General features: G+C 48.3%; 1 protein-coding gene across 1 annotated transcript in view; it reads left to right on the forward strand.

Annotated features, from left to right (window-relative positions):
* Window positions 1-3,200: 3,200 nt before the first annotated feature.
* LOC138848826 (calpain-13-like) overlaps window positions 3,201-18,341 on the forward strand; it is a 45,117-nt gene continuing 29,976 nt past the window's right edge. The window contains exons 1-4 of the mRNA XM_070069720.1: window positions 3,201-3,427; window positions 8,942-9,014; window positions 10,021-10,136; window positions 16,277-16,413. Coding sequence (XP_069925821.1) covers window positions 3,230-3,427; window positions 8,942-9,014; window positions 10,021-10,136; window positions 16,277-16,413 — 524 coding nt within the window. The 5' untranslated portion in view covers window positions 3,201-3,229. The remainder of the gene's footprint in view (window positions 3,428-8,941; window positions 9,015-10,020; window positions 10,137-16,276; window positions 16,414-18,341) is intronic.

Below are 18,341 nucleotides of genomic sequence, written 5' to 3' on the forward strand. Positions count from 1 at the left end.
TCACCAATGAGGAAAGTAAATATTAGAATGGGAGTTCCAGGGGCGGCAACTGTGGTGCAGTGGGTTAAAGCCCTGGCCTGAAGCACTGGCATCCCATATGGGAGTCGGTTCTAGTCCCAGCTGCTCCTCTTCCAATCCAGCTCTCTACTATGGCCTGGGAAAGCAGTAGAAGATGGCCCAAGTCCTTGGGCCCCTGCATCCGTGTGGTACACCCAGAAGAAGCTCCTGGCTTTGGATCAGCCCAGCTCCGACCCTTGCAGCCACCTGGGGAATGAACCAGCTGATGGAAGACCCCTCTCTCTCTGTCTCTACCTCTCTCTGTAACTCTCTCTTTCAAATAAATAAAATAAATCTTTTTTTAAAAAAAAAGAATGGGAGTTCCTGAAGTCCAGCCAGATCACTACCCAGCATGAGCAGTGGGGTTCTGCAGGTGGGCTGGGAGCCAGTTGATTTTTTTTAAAGATTTATTTATTTATTTATTTCAAAGTCAAAGTTACACAGAGAAGGAGGGTTAGAGAGAGAGAGAGAGAATCCGCTGGTTCACTCCCCAATTGGCTGCAACAGCCAGAGCTGCTCTGATCCAAAGCCAGGAGCCAGGAGCTTCTTCTAGGTCTCCCACATGGGTGCACATGGGTACAGGGGCCCAAGGACTTGGGCCATCTTCTACTGCTTTCCCAGGCCACAGCAGAGAGCTGGATTGGAAGTGGAGCAGCCGGGACTCAAACTGGTGCCCATATGGGATGCTGGCACTGCTGACCGTGGCTTTACCTGCTATGCCACAGCCCTGGCCCCCATGGGGCCCAGTTTTATGATGCTGATGAAGATGTGAAGCAAGTCTTTAGATGTTCATTTTCTCCATACAAGTAAGGGCTGCTTGCTGGAATCCCAGATTGTGTTATTAAGGGTAACCAGTTTAATTTTCATAAACTAAAATTAGCTCACCACATGAGTTGATCTTATGTGCTAATATTTCACAGAGAGGTGGGAAGTTTGGCAAAGCTGTCCCTGAGCACACACGGAGAGCTGGTAAACCCACAATTTTCACAACTCTTCATTACCAGGTGTTACTGCCTTTGCCTTGAGTTGTCAATTTCTGTCACTGTTTTCTTGCTCTTGAATGATGTCTGGCTGTTATTTCAGCTTCATCACTGTTTATTTAATTTGTTGTGGGCTTAACCGTATTGCGAATGGTGAGGCATATTGGATATTTTGACTTGCTATTTTACAAAACCTATGTTGAAGAAATGTATATATCATGTTAAATAAAAACCAAATGAAATTGTGTATATTTAACCATTTTTTTTACCTTAGATTAAACCATACAAAACTGACTATATTTAACCAAAATTACCTACAAATATGACAGTTACACATTGTTCCATCTACTAGTTCAAATATAAATTATTCATATCCTATTTGCAAGACAATTGTATGTACATTTCCCTCCAAATTACATTTCATTGGTAATATTCTAATCTATGAAATCTAAACAATTTGCCACATACAGTCATTTAGCTGTAAGAAAATTTCTAAGTTATTGTAAGTTTGCTTACAATCCTGATTGTAAGCTGATATTGTTTCCTACAAATCACTTGCTTAGGTTCACGTCACATTCTTGATCACATGATTCCTTTTCCCATGTGAGATGGGGAGGGGTGGGACACACAGAGGCTGGGGTCTTTTGTGCCACCTAAGCAGACTGACAAAGAAGCTGTAAAAGCAGCACCTTGGGGTCTGAGGAGGTTTTTCAAGCCCCACAACTGGTAAGCGTGGATTCTGCATCGAGACCCAGGCCAGCTCACAGGTGCAGGATCTGATATATATATATTGGCAGACAGTTTCAGTACCATCCTTATGGTGGCCTGAATGAAAAACCTCAGACTTACTCGACTTCTTTTTAGGGAAATTGGGGCATGCACATTCATTGAACGCCGACTGTATGTGTGTTCTTTTAGGTCAAACCTCATAGAACACTACAACTAGCCCTGCAAGGGTGGGCTGATCAGTCCACACAGGTAGAGATGTAGCTGTCCAAGCTCTAGGATTAGCTCAGTATTGTAGACTTGATGGACATGGAAAGCAAACTTCAAAACCATGTGACCGTTCTCCACCATGTCTTGTTTTTTACTCCTTCCCCCCTCCTTGCCATATTCAATTTACCAACTAATCCTCTTGGTTCCACCTGAAGTGTCTCTCCCCTCTGCCATGTTCACTCTCCACTCTCTATCATTGTCTGTCCCATGGACAAGAGCAGCAGCCTCCTCACTTCTTCCTCACTTCTATCTCTTCTCATCCTCTCCACCTGGCTCCCAACTTGCTCCCTACATCACCACTGGACATCAGATCTGATCCATCTGATCAGACCCTACCTCTTCAGACCCTGCTTGCAGGATGTAAAACCCTTCAGAATCTGACTCTAACCCGTATTGCTGGCCATCTCTTCCAAAGTCCCTGCCATTAGCTCCCCCTGCCCCCTGCCCCACAAAACCAACAAAGCCTCCAGTGACTCTACATTCTGTCCAGTGCTCCAAGACATTTCCAGCCCAACTGCTGGACCTCCGTACACTGACCACTCGGGGTGCCCGTAGGCACTTTGGAAAGAAGTCAATCCATCCTGTGCCTGGAAATTTCTTCCTGGAAGGCACAATTCAATGGTCACTGCCAGTGAGAGAGTCATTCAGAGTGCCATGCAATTCACAGCTCCTCCTCTTTACTCCACCAGACTTTGTACACATTTTCAGTTGAACTCTTCCTGATGGATGATATATATATATATATAGTTATTGAAATGTCTTCTATCTTTCCCACTTGATAATGAGCCTCTAGGGGATAAAGATCATGTTGTATTTATATTTGGATTTCCAGTATTCCAGAGAACGCCTGGCACAGGTCAATGCTCAACCAGTGTCCATTAAATGTATCAATGGCCCGGTAGGCTCTCAGGTACATCGGAGCACACAGTGAAGCTGTTCAGTACAGCCGACTGAATGCAGATCTGGAGTAAGAATGTTGAATTCTACCTGAGGCTTGCCTACCCACTGGCCACGTCACCAGTAGCAGCGTAGATCTGGGTCTCAGTCCTCCCACTTGTAAATGGAGGGAGGGTAGTGGACATCTGAGTACCCTTATAGACTCAGGGCTGATGATCCAAATGACTTGACAGCTCACTCCAGAAAATATTCCTTCTCTCACCAGAAAGAAACCATCTCCGAAGTTTCACAAGGGAGTCATGGCGCAAAACTGCAGGCCTGTGGCAGAGTCTTCCTTCATCAAGTTCAAGGAGCAGGACTTCAGCTCCTTGCGGGATCATTGCTTAAGCAGGCGCCAGCTCTTTGAGGATGAGACATTCCCCGCCACGGCTTCTTCCATAGGCCATAAGTTGCTCCAGGGAAAGAACCTGTCCCAAGTGGAGTGGAAGCGGCCACACGTGAGTGAACCCCCAAGAACACACCCAGCTCTGGGACCCTTGGAGCACCTGCCTTGGTGCCTCCCACTAAAAGGAGGAAGGACTCAGAATGAAACTGGCCTGGTCCCTCTGCTACAGTGGTCAGTGGTGTATGCACTCGGGGGGATGGGGAGACTAATGAAAACAGGACCTGGGACCCTTGAGCTGTACGTAACCCAGTTCTAACAAACTACATCATTATGTTGAGTGAGCACATCACTAGGTTAAAATGCCTGTTTTCTCACCAGAAAAATGGGAAACCCCAGTTATGAATATTATAGTAGTTGGTCTATAGGTATAGTAGTTGGTCTACAGTCTCTTCCACCCCCGTTATTGGGTCCATTTATCAGTCTGCCATCCTTTATTCTCTTCAGATATCAATAACTGTATGTCCTTTTCTGTATCCCTATCTGAATTTCCTCCCAGGGAATATATCATGTCAGTCATTCATACTGTAGGATGAATTTCAGTGCTTGCCCTGCCCCTCTTTTATATTTACATGTTTAATCTTGTAGAAACTTGATCACCTATAAAAGAATTTCAGACATCAGCCATCAAATTAAGGAGATATAGCAGAGCAATGTTTAAACCAGCCTCATTTCCTCCCCAGCAGATGTACACTACTAGTTCTGCCTTGCAGCAAGGGGTGCCCTGATGATTTTTCTAGAACAATCTCAATTTTAGGGTGTGAAACTCCATGGGATATTTCTCATGGTCATAATCTCCTCGGGATTAATGTTGAGGCAAAATATCTGGATAAGAACCTCTGTGAAGGTTCTGAAACCCATTGCTGCTGTTGGTGCTTCTGCAAACTGATGGCACAACCCAGACCAAGGGAAAACAGTATGATATCCAGTAAGTTAATGAATCTAATATCAGCAGCCATCACTAAACGCTGAATACCCACCAAGCATTCTACTGGGCTCTTTCAATATGGCCAGGGGAGGTTAAACAGAAAAGGAACTTTCTGGCTGTGGATACATAGTGGATATCTGCAACAGGGAAAAGTTGACGGCATCCAGCTGTACGGGAGACAGCCTCTTCCCTGCATCTAGACAGATTTGTAGCTTAGGGGAAGGGAAGCGTTCATGGGGATGAGGTTAGGTGAGTCCTCAAAAGTTCTACGAAAATATGCATGTTGCTAGCTGTGACCCAAGGGAACGTCACATTTAAAGGCTCAGAGTCATTCATTCATTTGTTCACTCATTCGTGTATTCATTCACGTGAGGAGCTGCTTAAAGGAAGATGTGGGTATTTCAGCCTCCTAGGGTCTTTCTCATTATCCATCCTCAGTAAATCTCCACCAACGACTTCATTCTTCTGACCTTCACCTGTCAAGGAGAGCTAAGGCAGGCACCACGCATGCTGTTCTTTTCCTCATGTGGTACTTGAGTGTGTAACAGGGACTCTGCTAGGATTTGGATGAATGAATACACGAATGAGTGAACAAATGAATGAATGACTCTGAGCCTTTAAATGTGACGTTCCCTTGGGTCTTTTATCACAGCTAGCAACATGCATATTTTCGTAGAACTTTTGAGGACTCTCCATGTGTCCTCTCTTCCTTAATCTCCTCTGTTTGCTCCCAATTTTATAGGAAGGTGAGTTGAGGCTCAGCCAGGTGATGAGACTTGCCCAGGTGACATGGTTAGGGAAGGGAAGAGTCCAGGATTGAAATTCAGACTCCTGACTCCACATACTGTATTCTTACTCACATGGACATGAATGCATAATGGGAACTCAGCTTGGATTTGGGTGAATGAGTGATAGAACACTTGAATGAATGACTCTGAGTTGTGAGATGCAACTTTCCAGCTTGTATGTGCATTAGAGAAAATTCGGGTTGCCCTCTTTTCTAGGCAGGATGGCAGAGGAATAAACCAATGTGTTCAACCCTTCAACATTGTAATGACCTTGACAGCCATAGTTGTAACTGTGGTCACAAACAGCCCGAGACAGGAACCAGAGCCAGCCTTGTCCAATCCTTGTCATGATGGCCAACACTCACAGAGCCTCCCATAGGGCTGGCTTGCTTTTAGAATCCCTGATTTATTGAATCTTTGTGGCAACTCTATGATGCGGTACTTTTACTAACCTCAATTTGCAGATGAGAAGCTCCTGGCTTCAGTCTGGTCCTGCCCAGTTCCAGCCATTGTGATCTGATGGAAGTTTCCTCTGTCTCTCCCTCTCCCTCTCTGTAACTCTTCCTTTTAAATAAATAATAAATCTTTTTTTTAAAAAAGGATATACCCATTAAAAGTAAATACATAAGTAAAAATAATAATGAAAAGAATGGGCTCGTGGCCAAAGCACATTGCCTAATGCATGCTCCCAGCTCAGCATATAAGCCCCTGTGATGCCTGTGGCCACCCCAGAGCAAAACATCTCCTACGCAGACAACAACGGTCATCTTCGCACAGCCAGAGCAGTGCCTGAAAGGATCATCTTCAGAGAAGGAATAGGTAGAAATATGAGTGAATATGATGAAGATAGACCACAGGACAGTAACAGAAGTGACAGACAGTGACCACACCAATAGCATTGCCATCAAGCCAAAGGACTTTGATGCCAACACATTAAAGCCCACTAGTGAAAATGGAAAAGGGAGTGAGGTTGCCCCTTGTCCCTGCCTAAACTGTGGCCATCGTCTGAAAGGGCAGAATGCCAAGGCAGATGCTAAATACACCGTTCCTCAGCCACAAGCAGTGGTCTGCAGGTGTGCACAAGACTTTGAGGGGAATGCAGGGATAGGCAAATGCTATCACATTGTAAACAACACTCCTGGGGTGACTGGGGGAGCGGAGCTGGCCTGCTGCCACTCCAGAGGATATGCTCTTTGTTGTTGTTGTTTAATTTTAAAAATCTTACTAGAGAGAGGGAGAAGTCTCCTACTCATGAGTTCACTTCCCAGATGCCTGCAAGAGCTCATGCCAAAGCCAAGAGTGGGAGCTCGATCAGGTTTTCCACCTGGCTGACAGGTACTCAACCACTGAAGCTGCCTCCCCAGGTGCACATTAGTAGGGAGCTGGAGTCAGGGGTAGATCCATACTCAAACCCAGTCACTCCCAACACGCAACACAGGCGTCCAAGCAGCAGCATCTTAAACACTGCACCCAGTACCTAACCCCAGAGAGAGCATTTCCTTTTATTTTTTAAAATTTATTCATTTATTTGAAAGTCAGAGTTAGACAGAGAGACAGAGAGAGATTCTTCCATCTACTGATTCCCTCTCTCTCTCTCTCTTTTTTTTGACAGGCAGAGTTAGACCGTGAGAGAGAAAGACAGAAAGAGAGGTCTTCCTTCCGTTGGTCCACCCCCAAAATGGCCGTGGCCTAATTCATGTTTATATTCTATCATGTTCAATAATGACTGCGCCCTAGACTCTGGCTTGGCCTGTGGGGGCAGCCTTTTTCATTCTGCAGGTATTACAAAAGAACTGCATCAATATTTATTGAGCAAGGACTCTGTCAGCTGCTGAGCTAAGCACTGCACTTCCTGCTCCTCATTCCAGGTGGCAGGTCTGGTTCTCCTCCACTGCAGGGCATAGTCGTGGCATCCAGCAGCTGGCCCTTGCCATGGTGGCTCTATCACGTGTTTCTCCCACCTGGGTGCACCTGCTCTGTGTTCATGCTCATTTTACATGGAAGGATACTGAGGCTTAGCCAAGCAGAGCACAGAGCTCCAGGCTCAAGGTCATGCAGGGAGAACTGTCATGGCAGAATCCACACTGGTTTGTCTGCCGGGGCTCTCCAAGCGTGCCCACCATGAGGAAGGGCTGCAGCTCCGTGGCAGAGGAATGGAGTGAAACAGTCCTCACTCCTGGTCCCACCCTGGGGCCCCAGCCAGTGAAAGTCCCGTGAGAGGAGGGCTCTGGGTGTCCCTGCTCATGGCAGCAGCCTCCTTTAAAAGATCCAACTCCTTTTCCAGTATGGAAAAAGTGAGATGGAGTGGGGAGTGGGGTGGCACACTTGAGACACTGAGGTGCCAGCATCCCGTATCAGAGTGCTGGGGTTTGAGTGCCGTCTCTGCCCCTGCTGCTGCTCCCAGCTTCCACTCGTGAGTCTGAGAAGGCCAACATGGAGTTCTGGGCTCCTGGCATTGGCCTGACAGCCCTGACTATTGGGGAGTGAGCCAGCAGATGGGAGATATTCTCTCTCTCTCTATCTCTCTCTCTCTCTTTTTCTCTCTGCTTTTAAAATAAAAAGAAACAAAACTTCATTTCAAAAGCTCTTAGGGTGCCCCCAAGGTGTTTTATAATTGGCTCCGTGGCCCCAGCACACTGCCAGACTCAGGCAGGGCCTTCTTCCCTGCTGGCTTGTGTTAGAGGAGACGCGGTTCTGCCTAGCTTTGGCTCTGGCCAGGCAACCCCCACCCTGCACGCCTGGGCCTGAGCGTGTTCCGCCTGGCATCCGACAGGCTGGTGTCTGTTGGGAAAGCAGGGAAGCAGTGCAGGGGGAGGATGCCCTCAGCTGGGTGAGGTGTACACTTCTGTTTGTCCCGGAGTCTGCACCTCCACCAGGAGACTGGCAGCTCAGGCAGGGCTGGCAGGTGCTCCTGGACACATGACTCTGTATACTGATCACTGTGGAGCCAAAGAATCCATTTACAGCCCTGCCCCGTACCCTGGGAACTTGCTTGTCAATATAAGAAGAAATGACACAGCCAAAATTACCAAACTGTGCACCTTGTACCACAGAACTGCAGGCAGAACTGCACTGAGAGGTAGCTGAGACAAACACCGAGGGCTCCTTGTGCACACAAACCTCGAGGCCTGGCTGTGGCTGGGACGGGAGACAGACCCTGGCACAGTGTGCCTTGAATGTGCATGTGGGCCCCCTGCAGGAACTCTCAGGTCAGCTCAGAGTCCCTCAAATTCTGCCAGACACTGCTGCTCTCTGGAATCCTCCACTCGCCTCACCCCGCCCTTTCTGTGGCTGGCAGGTGCTTTGTGTGTTGGAGGTCAGGGAAGAATTGGACACTGAGTAAACAGCACTTGGGACAAGGGCCCGGGCACCTTCCGGTCTCAGTCTGAGTTAGCTGCATCTGAGCAGTGGGCAAGAACTGAGAAATCGCATGTCCCATGTGGCGTAAGGCTGGATTTGAACCTGGAGTCCAGAATGCCTAAGCTTCGGTATGAGCTTCTCTGGGACTTTATTATGTTTAGAAAAGTCTCCTCTAATACAGATATCCCATTCCGTTTTGTCCGTTTGCAACCTCTTAATAAAATGCTGGTTTGTGGAGGGCTATTTGCTACAAGAATCTTGAATCCTCATTTACGTTATCCTCACAATGTTTGTGTGGGCATCATTGCCTCTGATTCCTGCCTTCCTGGTAGCAGGAAAAGCTGAAGAACAAAGGGAAGGTTCAAACTCTGATTTTCAGTACTCAACTAAGAATTAACCTTGGTCCCTCAAAGACAAAGGGAATGATGTCTTAGGAACCCCCCTGGGACGTAGAGGACGAAGGATGCTATAGTGTTTCTTCCTCTTTCCTAAGGATTTGTCAGCGGGCCCCCCTCACTTCATCCTGGAAGGTGTGAGCAGATTTGACATCCAACAAGGAGAAGCAGGTAAGAAATCAGCATTTTCCTGGGAAGCCACTGTGCCTTGGACCAAGTAGATAGATGCCCATCTGTATACCAGCCCATAATCCCCCATCAGGGCTTCTCCTGCCTGGAGAGATGATCTCTCCGTGGGCATCTTTGTGGCATGAAATGTCATGGCAAGGATTGACTGCATGGAAAGTGTGGGAGGGAAGGGCTCACATGACATCCAAAGAGGAACTCAAGACCACACAGTCCTCAGCGGGGAAGAGGAGAGAAATCCGATGAGGGCTATAGGGTTCCCAGCATGCACAGGGGCTGAGCAAATATGAGCAGAGAAAAATAGAAATCTGGTTACTGCAATTGCATGGAACACTCTTGTCCCTGATGTTGGCAGCCAAACTCACTATGATGTTAGCCCTGGGTGCCTATGGGCAAAAGAGAATCAGGATTACGTCAGCTCCTCAGCTTCACCCCAGGTCTGGCTGGGGCATCTTCGCCCCATCTTCACTCACTGTCAGCTACCACCACTACCAGAACACCACCAGCCCTTTGCCTATCTTGCTCAGAACTGACCCACTGAATCCTTCCCCCAGTGCTCTTTCAAAGGGTAGAAAACCATTACAATCTGAACAGCCATAATCCAAAACTCCAAAATTCAAAACGCTCTTAAATCCAAACTTTTTGGGGGCTGGCGTGATGCCACCGTGGAAAATTACACACCCGACGTGACGGATTGCAGTAAGATGCAGCTGCACTACAGATGCTGTGTCACATTGCCTTCAGGCTGTGTCTAAGGTAGCCAGGGAAGAAAAGGGTGTTTCATGTTTAGACATGAGGCCATCCCCAGGATATTTTCTTTGGGATATGCAAATGTCCCAACATCCAAAAGCTAGACATTTCTGCTTCCAGGCATTGCAGATACGGGATTGAGAAGGAGCTGTGCAGACCCTGGAGACAGGGACCTGTGTAATCCTGGGGAGGGGCTTCCAGGTGTGGCCAGTCAGCTTCCTGTGGCTCTACCCTTTTCCAGGAGACTGCTGGTTCCTGGCAGCGCTGGGCTCCTTGACCCAGAACCCACAGTGTCTGCAGAAGATCATGCTACACCAGAGCTTTTCTCACCAGTATGCGGGGATTTTCCGCTTCCGGGTACGTGTACCGCTTCCTGCACGACCGGGTTCTCTGTGAGCACAGGGAAGTGGCGAGAGGCAGGCTGAGTCTCAAGGCCTGGCAGCTGGAGAGAGGAGTTGGGGAAGTCCCCTCTCTACAAGGGACTGGCGTTTATGGTCTGACAGCGCATGCGAAAGAGGAGAGTCGCAATGTTTTTGTGCAAATGAAGAAAAATGGCAGAAACAATTAGCAAGAGGAAAGAGCTGTGGGTCAAGAATCCTGCAGCCAGCACTGAACATTTGTCTCCAAGTCTATTTCTGTGCCATGGCGTGTTCTGTTGATAACAGGGGCTTTCTATGAAGCTGCAACACCTCACTGGCTGAGTTCCCCATTCGTTATTCATTACTCTTTCCTCAAAAAGATCTTCATAATTCTTGCACATTTATTCTTTCATGAGCATTAAAAAACCCTTTTGTCTAATTAAAAAGAAGCACCATTATGATGCAGAATAGAAGAGCCTTAAATGTATGTATTAATTTGGAAAAAATTACTGTTTTATTATTTTAATTATTCCTTTCCAGAAACATGGTATATCTCTATATGTATTCAGAAGTAGTTTTATGCCCTTCTATAAAATGTTGCGGTTATGTTTTCATATTGGTGCTGTGCCGTTCTTTGTAAATTTATTCTCAAATATTTTATGATTTTGTACCGAATGTGAATGAGGTTTTATTCCTCTCATTTCTAGCTTGATGTTGCTGGAAAATAGAAAAGCTACTACTTATGTATTTAACTCTATCCAGCTACCTTACCAATTTTTTATTAGTTTTCCTTTTTTTCTTTACCTGATAATATCTGTAAGTAAAGATAATTCTCTCATTTTAATATTTGTAAAACCTATTTTGTTCCTTTGTCTGTCACATGGGAAAGAACCTCAGTATTCTGGTTTTTTTTTTAAAGATTTATTATTTATTTGAAAGACAGTTATGAGAGAGGGAAAGCCAGAGTGAGAGATCTTCCATCTACTGATTCACTCCCCAGAGGCAGCTGCAGCTGGAGCTGGGCCAGGCTGAAGCCAGGAGCCAGGTGCTTCTTCTTCCAGGTTTCCCACATAGGTGGCAGGGTCCCAAGCATGTGGGCCACCTTCTGCTGCTTTTCCCAGGCCACAGCAGGGAGCTGGATCAGAAGTGGAGCAATGAGCACTTGAACCCGTGCCCATGTGGGATGCCGGTCAAGAGGGAAATCCTGCCTTCTCTGGCTTTTAGGAACATATTTTCTTGACATTCTGTTCTTTCCATACACTGTTGGATTCAATGTGCTGGGAGTGCTGTTAGCATTTTTACCTATATCATGCATGAAATTGGTTTCTAAGTGATGTTACATTTATCATGTTTGAATTACACTAATTTTAAAAAATGAACTGATTATGCATGACTTTTTAAATATGAAGTAATTTGAATAACAGTTGCTAATCCCTGATGATCTGTTTTGTGAAAGTAAGATTGACCATTGTTGAAGGCCTCCCTACTCTTCAAATGTGATTCTTTAACTCTCTCAGTGTATTCAGCTATGGGTCTGCCTGAACCTCGTATTTCTACTGGAATGAGTTCTGGACATTTATGCTTTACAAGAAAAAAACTCCACTGTTTCTTCTGTGTTTCCAAATGTACTGCCATAGAGTTCCACGTACGATTTTCAGAGGGTTCATTCCATCTTGTAATCTATGGCTAAGCCTGCCTTCTCAGTCACAGTGCTAGATGTTCATTTTCCCAGTTTTCTTAATCCAACCAATTGATATAACTAATTTTTTTAGCAAATTAACTTTGGGTTTTCATTTTTCTTATTTTTTTGAAATTTTTTCTAAATAATTAACTTCCATTTAATTTTATTTTATTTTTTATTTATTTATTTTTTGACAAGCAGATTTAGACAGTGAGAGAGAGAGACAGAAAGAAAGGTCTTCCTTCCATTGGTTCACCCCCAAATGGCTACTGCGGCCAGCCCACTGCGCCAATCCGAAGCCAGGAGCCAGGTGCTTCCTCCTGATCTCCCATGCGGGTGCAGGGCCCAAGCACCTGGGCCATCCTCTACTGCCTTCCTGGGCCACAGCAGAGAGCTGGACTGGAAGAGGGGCAACTGGGACAGAATCCGGTGCCCTGACCCAGTGTGCGGGTGCCACAGGCAAAGGATTAGCCTAGTGAGCCATGGTGCCAGCCAAATTTAATTTTTATTCTTTTATGTTCTCCTGGTTAATTTTATTGTTCGTTTTGTTTCTTTCCTGAAATTACACATTTAATATCCTTAGTTTTTTCTCAGTAATGTAAGGCTCATAATTTATCTCTGAGGTCTTACCTGGAGCCATCGGTTTCAATATAAATGACTTCCTTTTATAAATGTTAAGATGTTGTGTTCTTAGTTTCATTTTTTTCTTTCACATGGTGGTTTTTCTTAATGTTTATTTCATTCTCAAGTGATTAAGTTTGCAGAGAGTAATATTCCAGTTGCTGGGTTTTCATTTTATTAAATTATGGTCAGAGAATATAATTTATACAATGTCTGTCTCCGTTTGGGGAAATTACTAAGTTATTTGTATTTGTGGCCGTGTCCAGAACAGCTCCTGTGAGTGGCTCCTGGATGCACAAGAGATGCGGACCATCCACTCATTCGTCAGTTTCGTGTAGGGAATCAACACGTGTTCTGACTTGCAGTTGCCATCACCTGTGCTGTCTGTTTTGTCTCAGCCCCATTTGCCTGCTTGCTGTACCAAGTTCTGAAACAGACAAAGCTGCCCCTCATGGCTTTTCATTGGAGATCCCTGATGCTTCCAGACCTTCCGGCCAGCCTCTGCCTGTGCTCTTCTTTGCTGGTCAGGGGGTTATGATCTTGCCATCTTCTTGTCAGTGTCGTAAAGCTTGCGTAGGGTCCCCACCTGCTGCACTTACCTTGCTTTTGGCCACGAGTTCATGTTCTCCTGCTGTCATCTTGGCACCTCGCCCTCATACTTCCCTTCCATCCTTGGCTGAGCCTTTGCCATCGCTGTCATTTTCCCGGTGTGATGAGTGTATCTCTTATACGTAAGTATGTAAGAAGAAACTGAAAAGTCACTAGCCGCCACTGTTTCTTCCCTTTCCTCCTTGTCTTAACACTTTTCCTCTAACGTCTCCTCCATGGAGAGAAGCAAGACCTTCAATCACCTCCTCAGATGACAGGAAGTCTCACAGGCTCACCCTCGAGAACAGGTCACACTCAGGAGTGCAATTCTGGGATCCAGTTCCTTTTCCTCGGAAGTCTGTAAGCGTTACCCCACTGTCTTGTAGTATCTAACAGTGCAGAAGAGAGATCCAGAGTTACTCTGTTCTCCTGACTTTCAGCACGGGCTTCCTGGCTGCTTGTCTGTAAGAGATGCTCACTCGCTCATTTGCTCGCTATCTCTATATATGTGTGTGTGTGTGTGTCTGTCTGTCTGTCTGTCTGTCTTTATGGAGTTCAGGAAATTCTCAAGACTCTATCTGGATATATGTCTTCTAGAAACTCATCTCATGGGGCCAGTGTGTGGTGCAGCAACTAAAGCTGCTGCCTGCAGTGCTGGCATCCCATATGGGTGCCAGTTTGAGTCCCAGCTGCTCCACTTCAATCCAGCTTGCTGCTAATGGCCTGGCAAAAGCAGCAACAGATGCCCCAAGTGCTTAGGCCACTGCACCCACATGGGAGACCTAGAAGAAGCTCCTGGCTTCAACCTGGCGCAGCCCTGCCTTTCAAATAAATAAATAAATCTTTATTTACAAAAGAAAGAAAAAGCAAAGAAACTCATCTCACTGGAATTCAGCATTTTCAATCTGAAGACCTGCCTCCTGCTCAGCCAGGTTTCCGTGCCTTTATCCTGGGCTCCCGCCTTCATCATGTTCTTGCTTCCTGCGTGCCAACATGTGCATCCTGATCTTCCAACAGGTGCCCAGGTGCTGCTGCTGCTGCTGCTGGTCCAAGGACCACACCGCAGGAGCAGCTGAAAGGCTCCAGGGCTGACCTGTGTCTGAGTCTGTCCCGGGGCTGCCAGCATAGAGGGAGTTAGGGAGGTGGTTGGACAACCTAAGGCCCAGGTGGGACACACTGTGCACTTCCGCACGTGGTCCTGCAGAAGCGGCTGTGGTGCTGGCCTCTGCGATCTCTTCTTGTCCCTGTGTGCTCTGGCCCTGCTTCCAGAAAGGACCCAGTTCCTAGAGTACCTCAAAAGGTCTGTCAACAAAGCTCTGGCTTCCTTATCAGACCCTTGGCTATTGCAAAGATGGCACCAGCATGGTCTACAGGAGTTGGGAGTCTACAGGCATTGTCCAAATGCCAGTCCTCCTCACCCAGAGCCAGGAACCAGGACACAAAGGTCAGTAGTCTCATTCTTGGCCACAGTCAGGTCAACTGCACCTTATCTGGAATGGAACTCTTACCTGTGCTCCCTTTGTGTAGACAGAGCAAGCCTGGTCCCCGTTATCCGGGAGGAGAAGAGAGGGGAGGAAACCTTTAGAGGAAAACCCACTGGAAGTGCTCTTTCAAGCCAGGACTCTCTCCCTCTTCCTCTCTCTGTCGCTGTCCCTGTCCCTATCCTCCTCCCTCCCCTACTTTTTTTTAAAATTTCCTTGTGTATATTCTACTAGAATGGCAAAGCATTTTCCTACATAAAACATTATCATTTTCCCATTACTTCAAAGCAATCCAATAAATAACTTTACAGTAAAAGGGCCTGAATGAACTCATTCTTGATAGCCAACTGTGCACCAGATAGCATCCTGGGCGCTGAACATCCCAGCTGTTAAAGACACGGGCCCCCTTCTCAACACTGGACTCTCACCCTCACAATCTCAGCCGACTCTGCTGTGGCCCTTGGGCCAGCTCCTACTCTTCCAACCAACTGACAGATGCAGAATCTGAGTCACAGAGAATCAAGCGTCTTGCTCAGCATCTGTTGTTTGGGTGATAAGAGGCAACACCAGAATCCAGCACAGTCCCATCAATGACACCGTCTACTGTACGTTGCTTCAGAATTCAGCAGGAAGTCCAGATGGTTCTTCCAGGACCCCACTTTGTAGGAGCTGTGTCCAGGCTTCCGGGTGATCTCCCTCCCAATGCCGTCCCTGTGACCTCAACCTCCCCTACCTCCGCACCTGCCCAGAGAATGTTGAGTCCACGGCTCTACTGCGAGCTCCTTCAGAGCAATGGCTCATTAGTGAGGGTGAGATCATCTCCGTGGCTGTCTCTGCTGACAACGCCAGCTCTTCTCTGGAAGTGTGTCCTCAGCCGGACACACAGCCTGGCCTCTGGGGTGTGTGACTGTGCGAAGGTCATGTGCATGAGAGGCCACATCCACCCAGGACTCTGCTGCCTACCTGGCGCAGACTTGCCTTTCTCTTTTCTGATGCCCAGTCCTGAAGCCAGCGCAGGGGAGGACAATGAAGGGGCACAAGAGGCTGCTTTGTCATGCACTGCCCTCCCGGGCAATGCCTACCGGGTGACCCACCCCGAGCTGCACTCTAAGGTTGAAAGCAGTCTGCTCTGGTGAGGGGCACCTGCTTCATCGGTGCTCTTAGTGGTGGCAACGCCATCCAGTCTCGTGTCTCAGCTGTGACAACAGGGCCAGCAGGCGGAAGGCGGGCCACAGGGGGGCTGTCGCTCTTATTCTTCCCAAGCCGGCAGTGTCGTTTTGCTTCCAGCCCCCCACCCCCATGTCCGCACAGTCTCCATGGCCTGGGGGTGTCTTCCCTAGATGCTTGCTACGTGCTTATACTCCACCTCCTCCCTCAAGTCTCCAGCTCCTCATGGCCATCCTGTTCCTCCCCAACCCCTGTGGTTGGCTCGCACTCCCCGTCTACCCTATGTTGCATCTCGGTGCTCTCGGAGGACATGCCCACGTTAGGCCACAGCAAGTAGTGAAGCCGAACTGGAACCCAAGTCTCTTCCACCCTGTCTGTACTTTCCTCGGCTACCTTGGCCCAGGGCTCCTCTCTCCCTCTGCCAGAGACGCAGGCATGCCTTTCTTCTGCTCAGCAGCCTGGATGACATCTTGTTCTGGGTGAAGCTGGTATGGTTTTCTTCCGGATGGAGTTGAGGGTGCATCCGTGGTGTTGGGGTGCAGGAGTTGGGGTGCAGGAGCTGCCCCACCTCCACTGAGGCATCTGCCTGTCTCTCTCCAGTTCTGGCAGTGTGGCTGCTGGGTGGAAGTGGTGGTGGATGACCGCCTCCCTGTTGTGGACAACGCCTGCCTCTTCGTGCATCCTCACCAAGGCAACCAAGAGTTCTGGCCCTGCCTGCTGGAGAAAGCCTATGCCAAGTAAGTATGGCACCCTCAGCCCAGACTTCCCACGCCAACCCTGCTGGCCAGCATCTCAACCTGCCAGGCACTCTCGGCCAGCTGGCCCTGCAGCTCCCCACGGCTCTCCCGAATGTAAGCAGTGTCCCTCGCGGCATCAGAGCCTTTGCCACCTGGCTGAACATCCTCTGTGAACATTTACCACCTCGAGGGTCAGCACTGGGGCCACTGAGAGAGGCCAGAGGCACTGAAGAAAGGGGCAGTACTGCAGTGACCAGATAGAGATGCAGAGACAATGTTACTGGTGTGGGCAGCACCCACATGAACACCTGAACCCTACCTGCTCAGTTGTCCTCCTGCTTATGGAGTGTGGGCATGAATTGGCCAAGTCTGTTGAATATAGGGGAGAGAATAGCTTATGTGGAGATTTTTTTAAACCCCCTCCCCCAAGGTTGGAACATCGAGAGGAGAATGGGGATGATGGCCAGGTTGGCTGCACATCCACCTGCCCAGATAATCTGCAGAGTGCATCTGCAGCACTGCCCCCTGCTGGCCGCCCCTGCCCTAAATCCCAGCACTGCCCCCTGCTGGCTGCCCCTACCCTGGATCCCAGCACTGCAGCCTGCTGGCCACCGCTGCTGTGGATCTCAGAACTGCCCTCTGCTGGCTGCCCCTGCCCTAGATCCCAGCACTGACCCCTGCTGGCTGCCCCTGCCCTGGATCTCTTCACTCCTCCCTCTTCTCCACCATGGTTGGGCCCACGCTGCCCACAAATCAGGCTGAAGCAGGGGACAAGGACCAGGCTCTCAGAATTCCCCCCTTCAGGTGGCAAGGGATGGTGACAGCATGACAAGCACAGCTCTCTCTGCTGTGCTTGCTGTCAGCCACAGGGGCTAAGAGTAGTCACCCGGCTCCCAAAGCGCCGGTATGACTGAACTCATATTTATTCAGTGGATGGAGTGAGATCTCCTTGTCCACACGCCAGCTACTGCCAAGATGGGTGTTATGGGAACTGTGGATAGACAGAAGGCGCCAAAGGACACAGGTAGGGAGCTAGTGGACCATGGAGGGTGGAGGCAGAGAAAGAAAGAGATTTCCCATGTACTGGTTCACTCCCCAAATGCGTGTGTATGTGTATGAGTGATTGAGGCTGAATGGTAGCTGAAGCCAGGAGCTGAGAACTCAGCCCTAACCTCCCACATGGGTGGCAGAAACCCAATTACTTCAGTCATCACCCCACGTCAGGGTGTGCATAGCTGGAAGCTGGGTGTGGATCCCTGTACTCCAATGTGAAACTCGTGCACCTTAACTGCTAAGGTAAATGCCTACTGCAGCACTATGGATTGAGGACCAGGAACCAGAATCCAGGAGCATCAAGGAAGTGGAGCAGTGAGACACAGCAGGGCATAAGCATGGCCAACCAGAGGCTCTGCTGTTGGCTGAGTCAGTGCTCCTGCAATCAGAGCCTAGTGCCGGCCATAACCTGAGTCAGAAGGAAGGAGAGACAGGATGCTAAGGTCTGCAACCAGTCCTAAAACAAGTTGGTAGAAATCTGTCATGTGGTACTTGCTGTGGCCACAACCCTTTGTCCTGTGCACCCTGGCTTTCTTTAATAAAACACTTCCTAGGGCTGCTGCTGTGGTGTAGCAGGTAAAGCTACCGCTCGTGACACACCAGCATTCCATGTGGGCTCTGGTTCATGTCCCAACTGCTCCTGTTCTGATCCAGCTGCCTGCTAGTGGCCTGGGAAAAGCAGAGGAAGATGAGCCCCTGCTACCCACGTGGGAGCTCCTGACTTTAGTCTGACTCCGCCCTGGCTCTGGCAGCCATCTAGGGAGTGAATCAGCAGATGGAAGATCTCTCTGTCTCTCCCTCTCTGTGTGTAATTTTTACCTTCAAACAAATACGTGAATCTGAAAAATAAAAATCAAAAGGCAGCAGGGCTGGTG

The sequence above is a fragment of the Oryctolagus cuniculus genome, chromosome 2 (assembly GCF_964237555.1).
Source record: "Oryctolagus cuniculus chromosome 2, mOryCun1.1, whole genome shotgun sequence".
In the NCBI taxonomy this organism is placed as follows: domain Eukaryota; kingdom Metazoa; phylum Chordata; class Mammalia; order Lagomorpha; family Leporidae; genus Oryctolagus; species Oryctolagus cuniculus.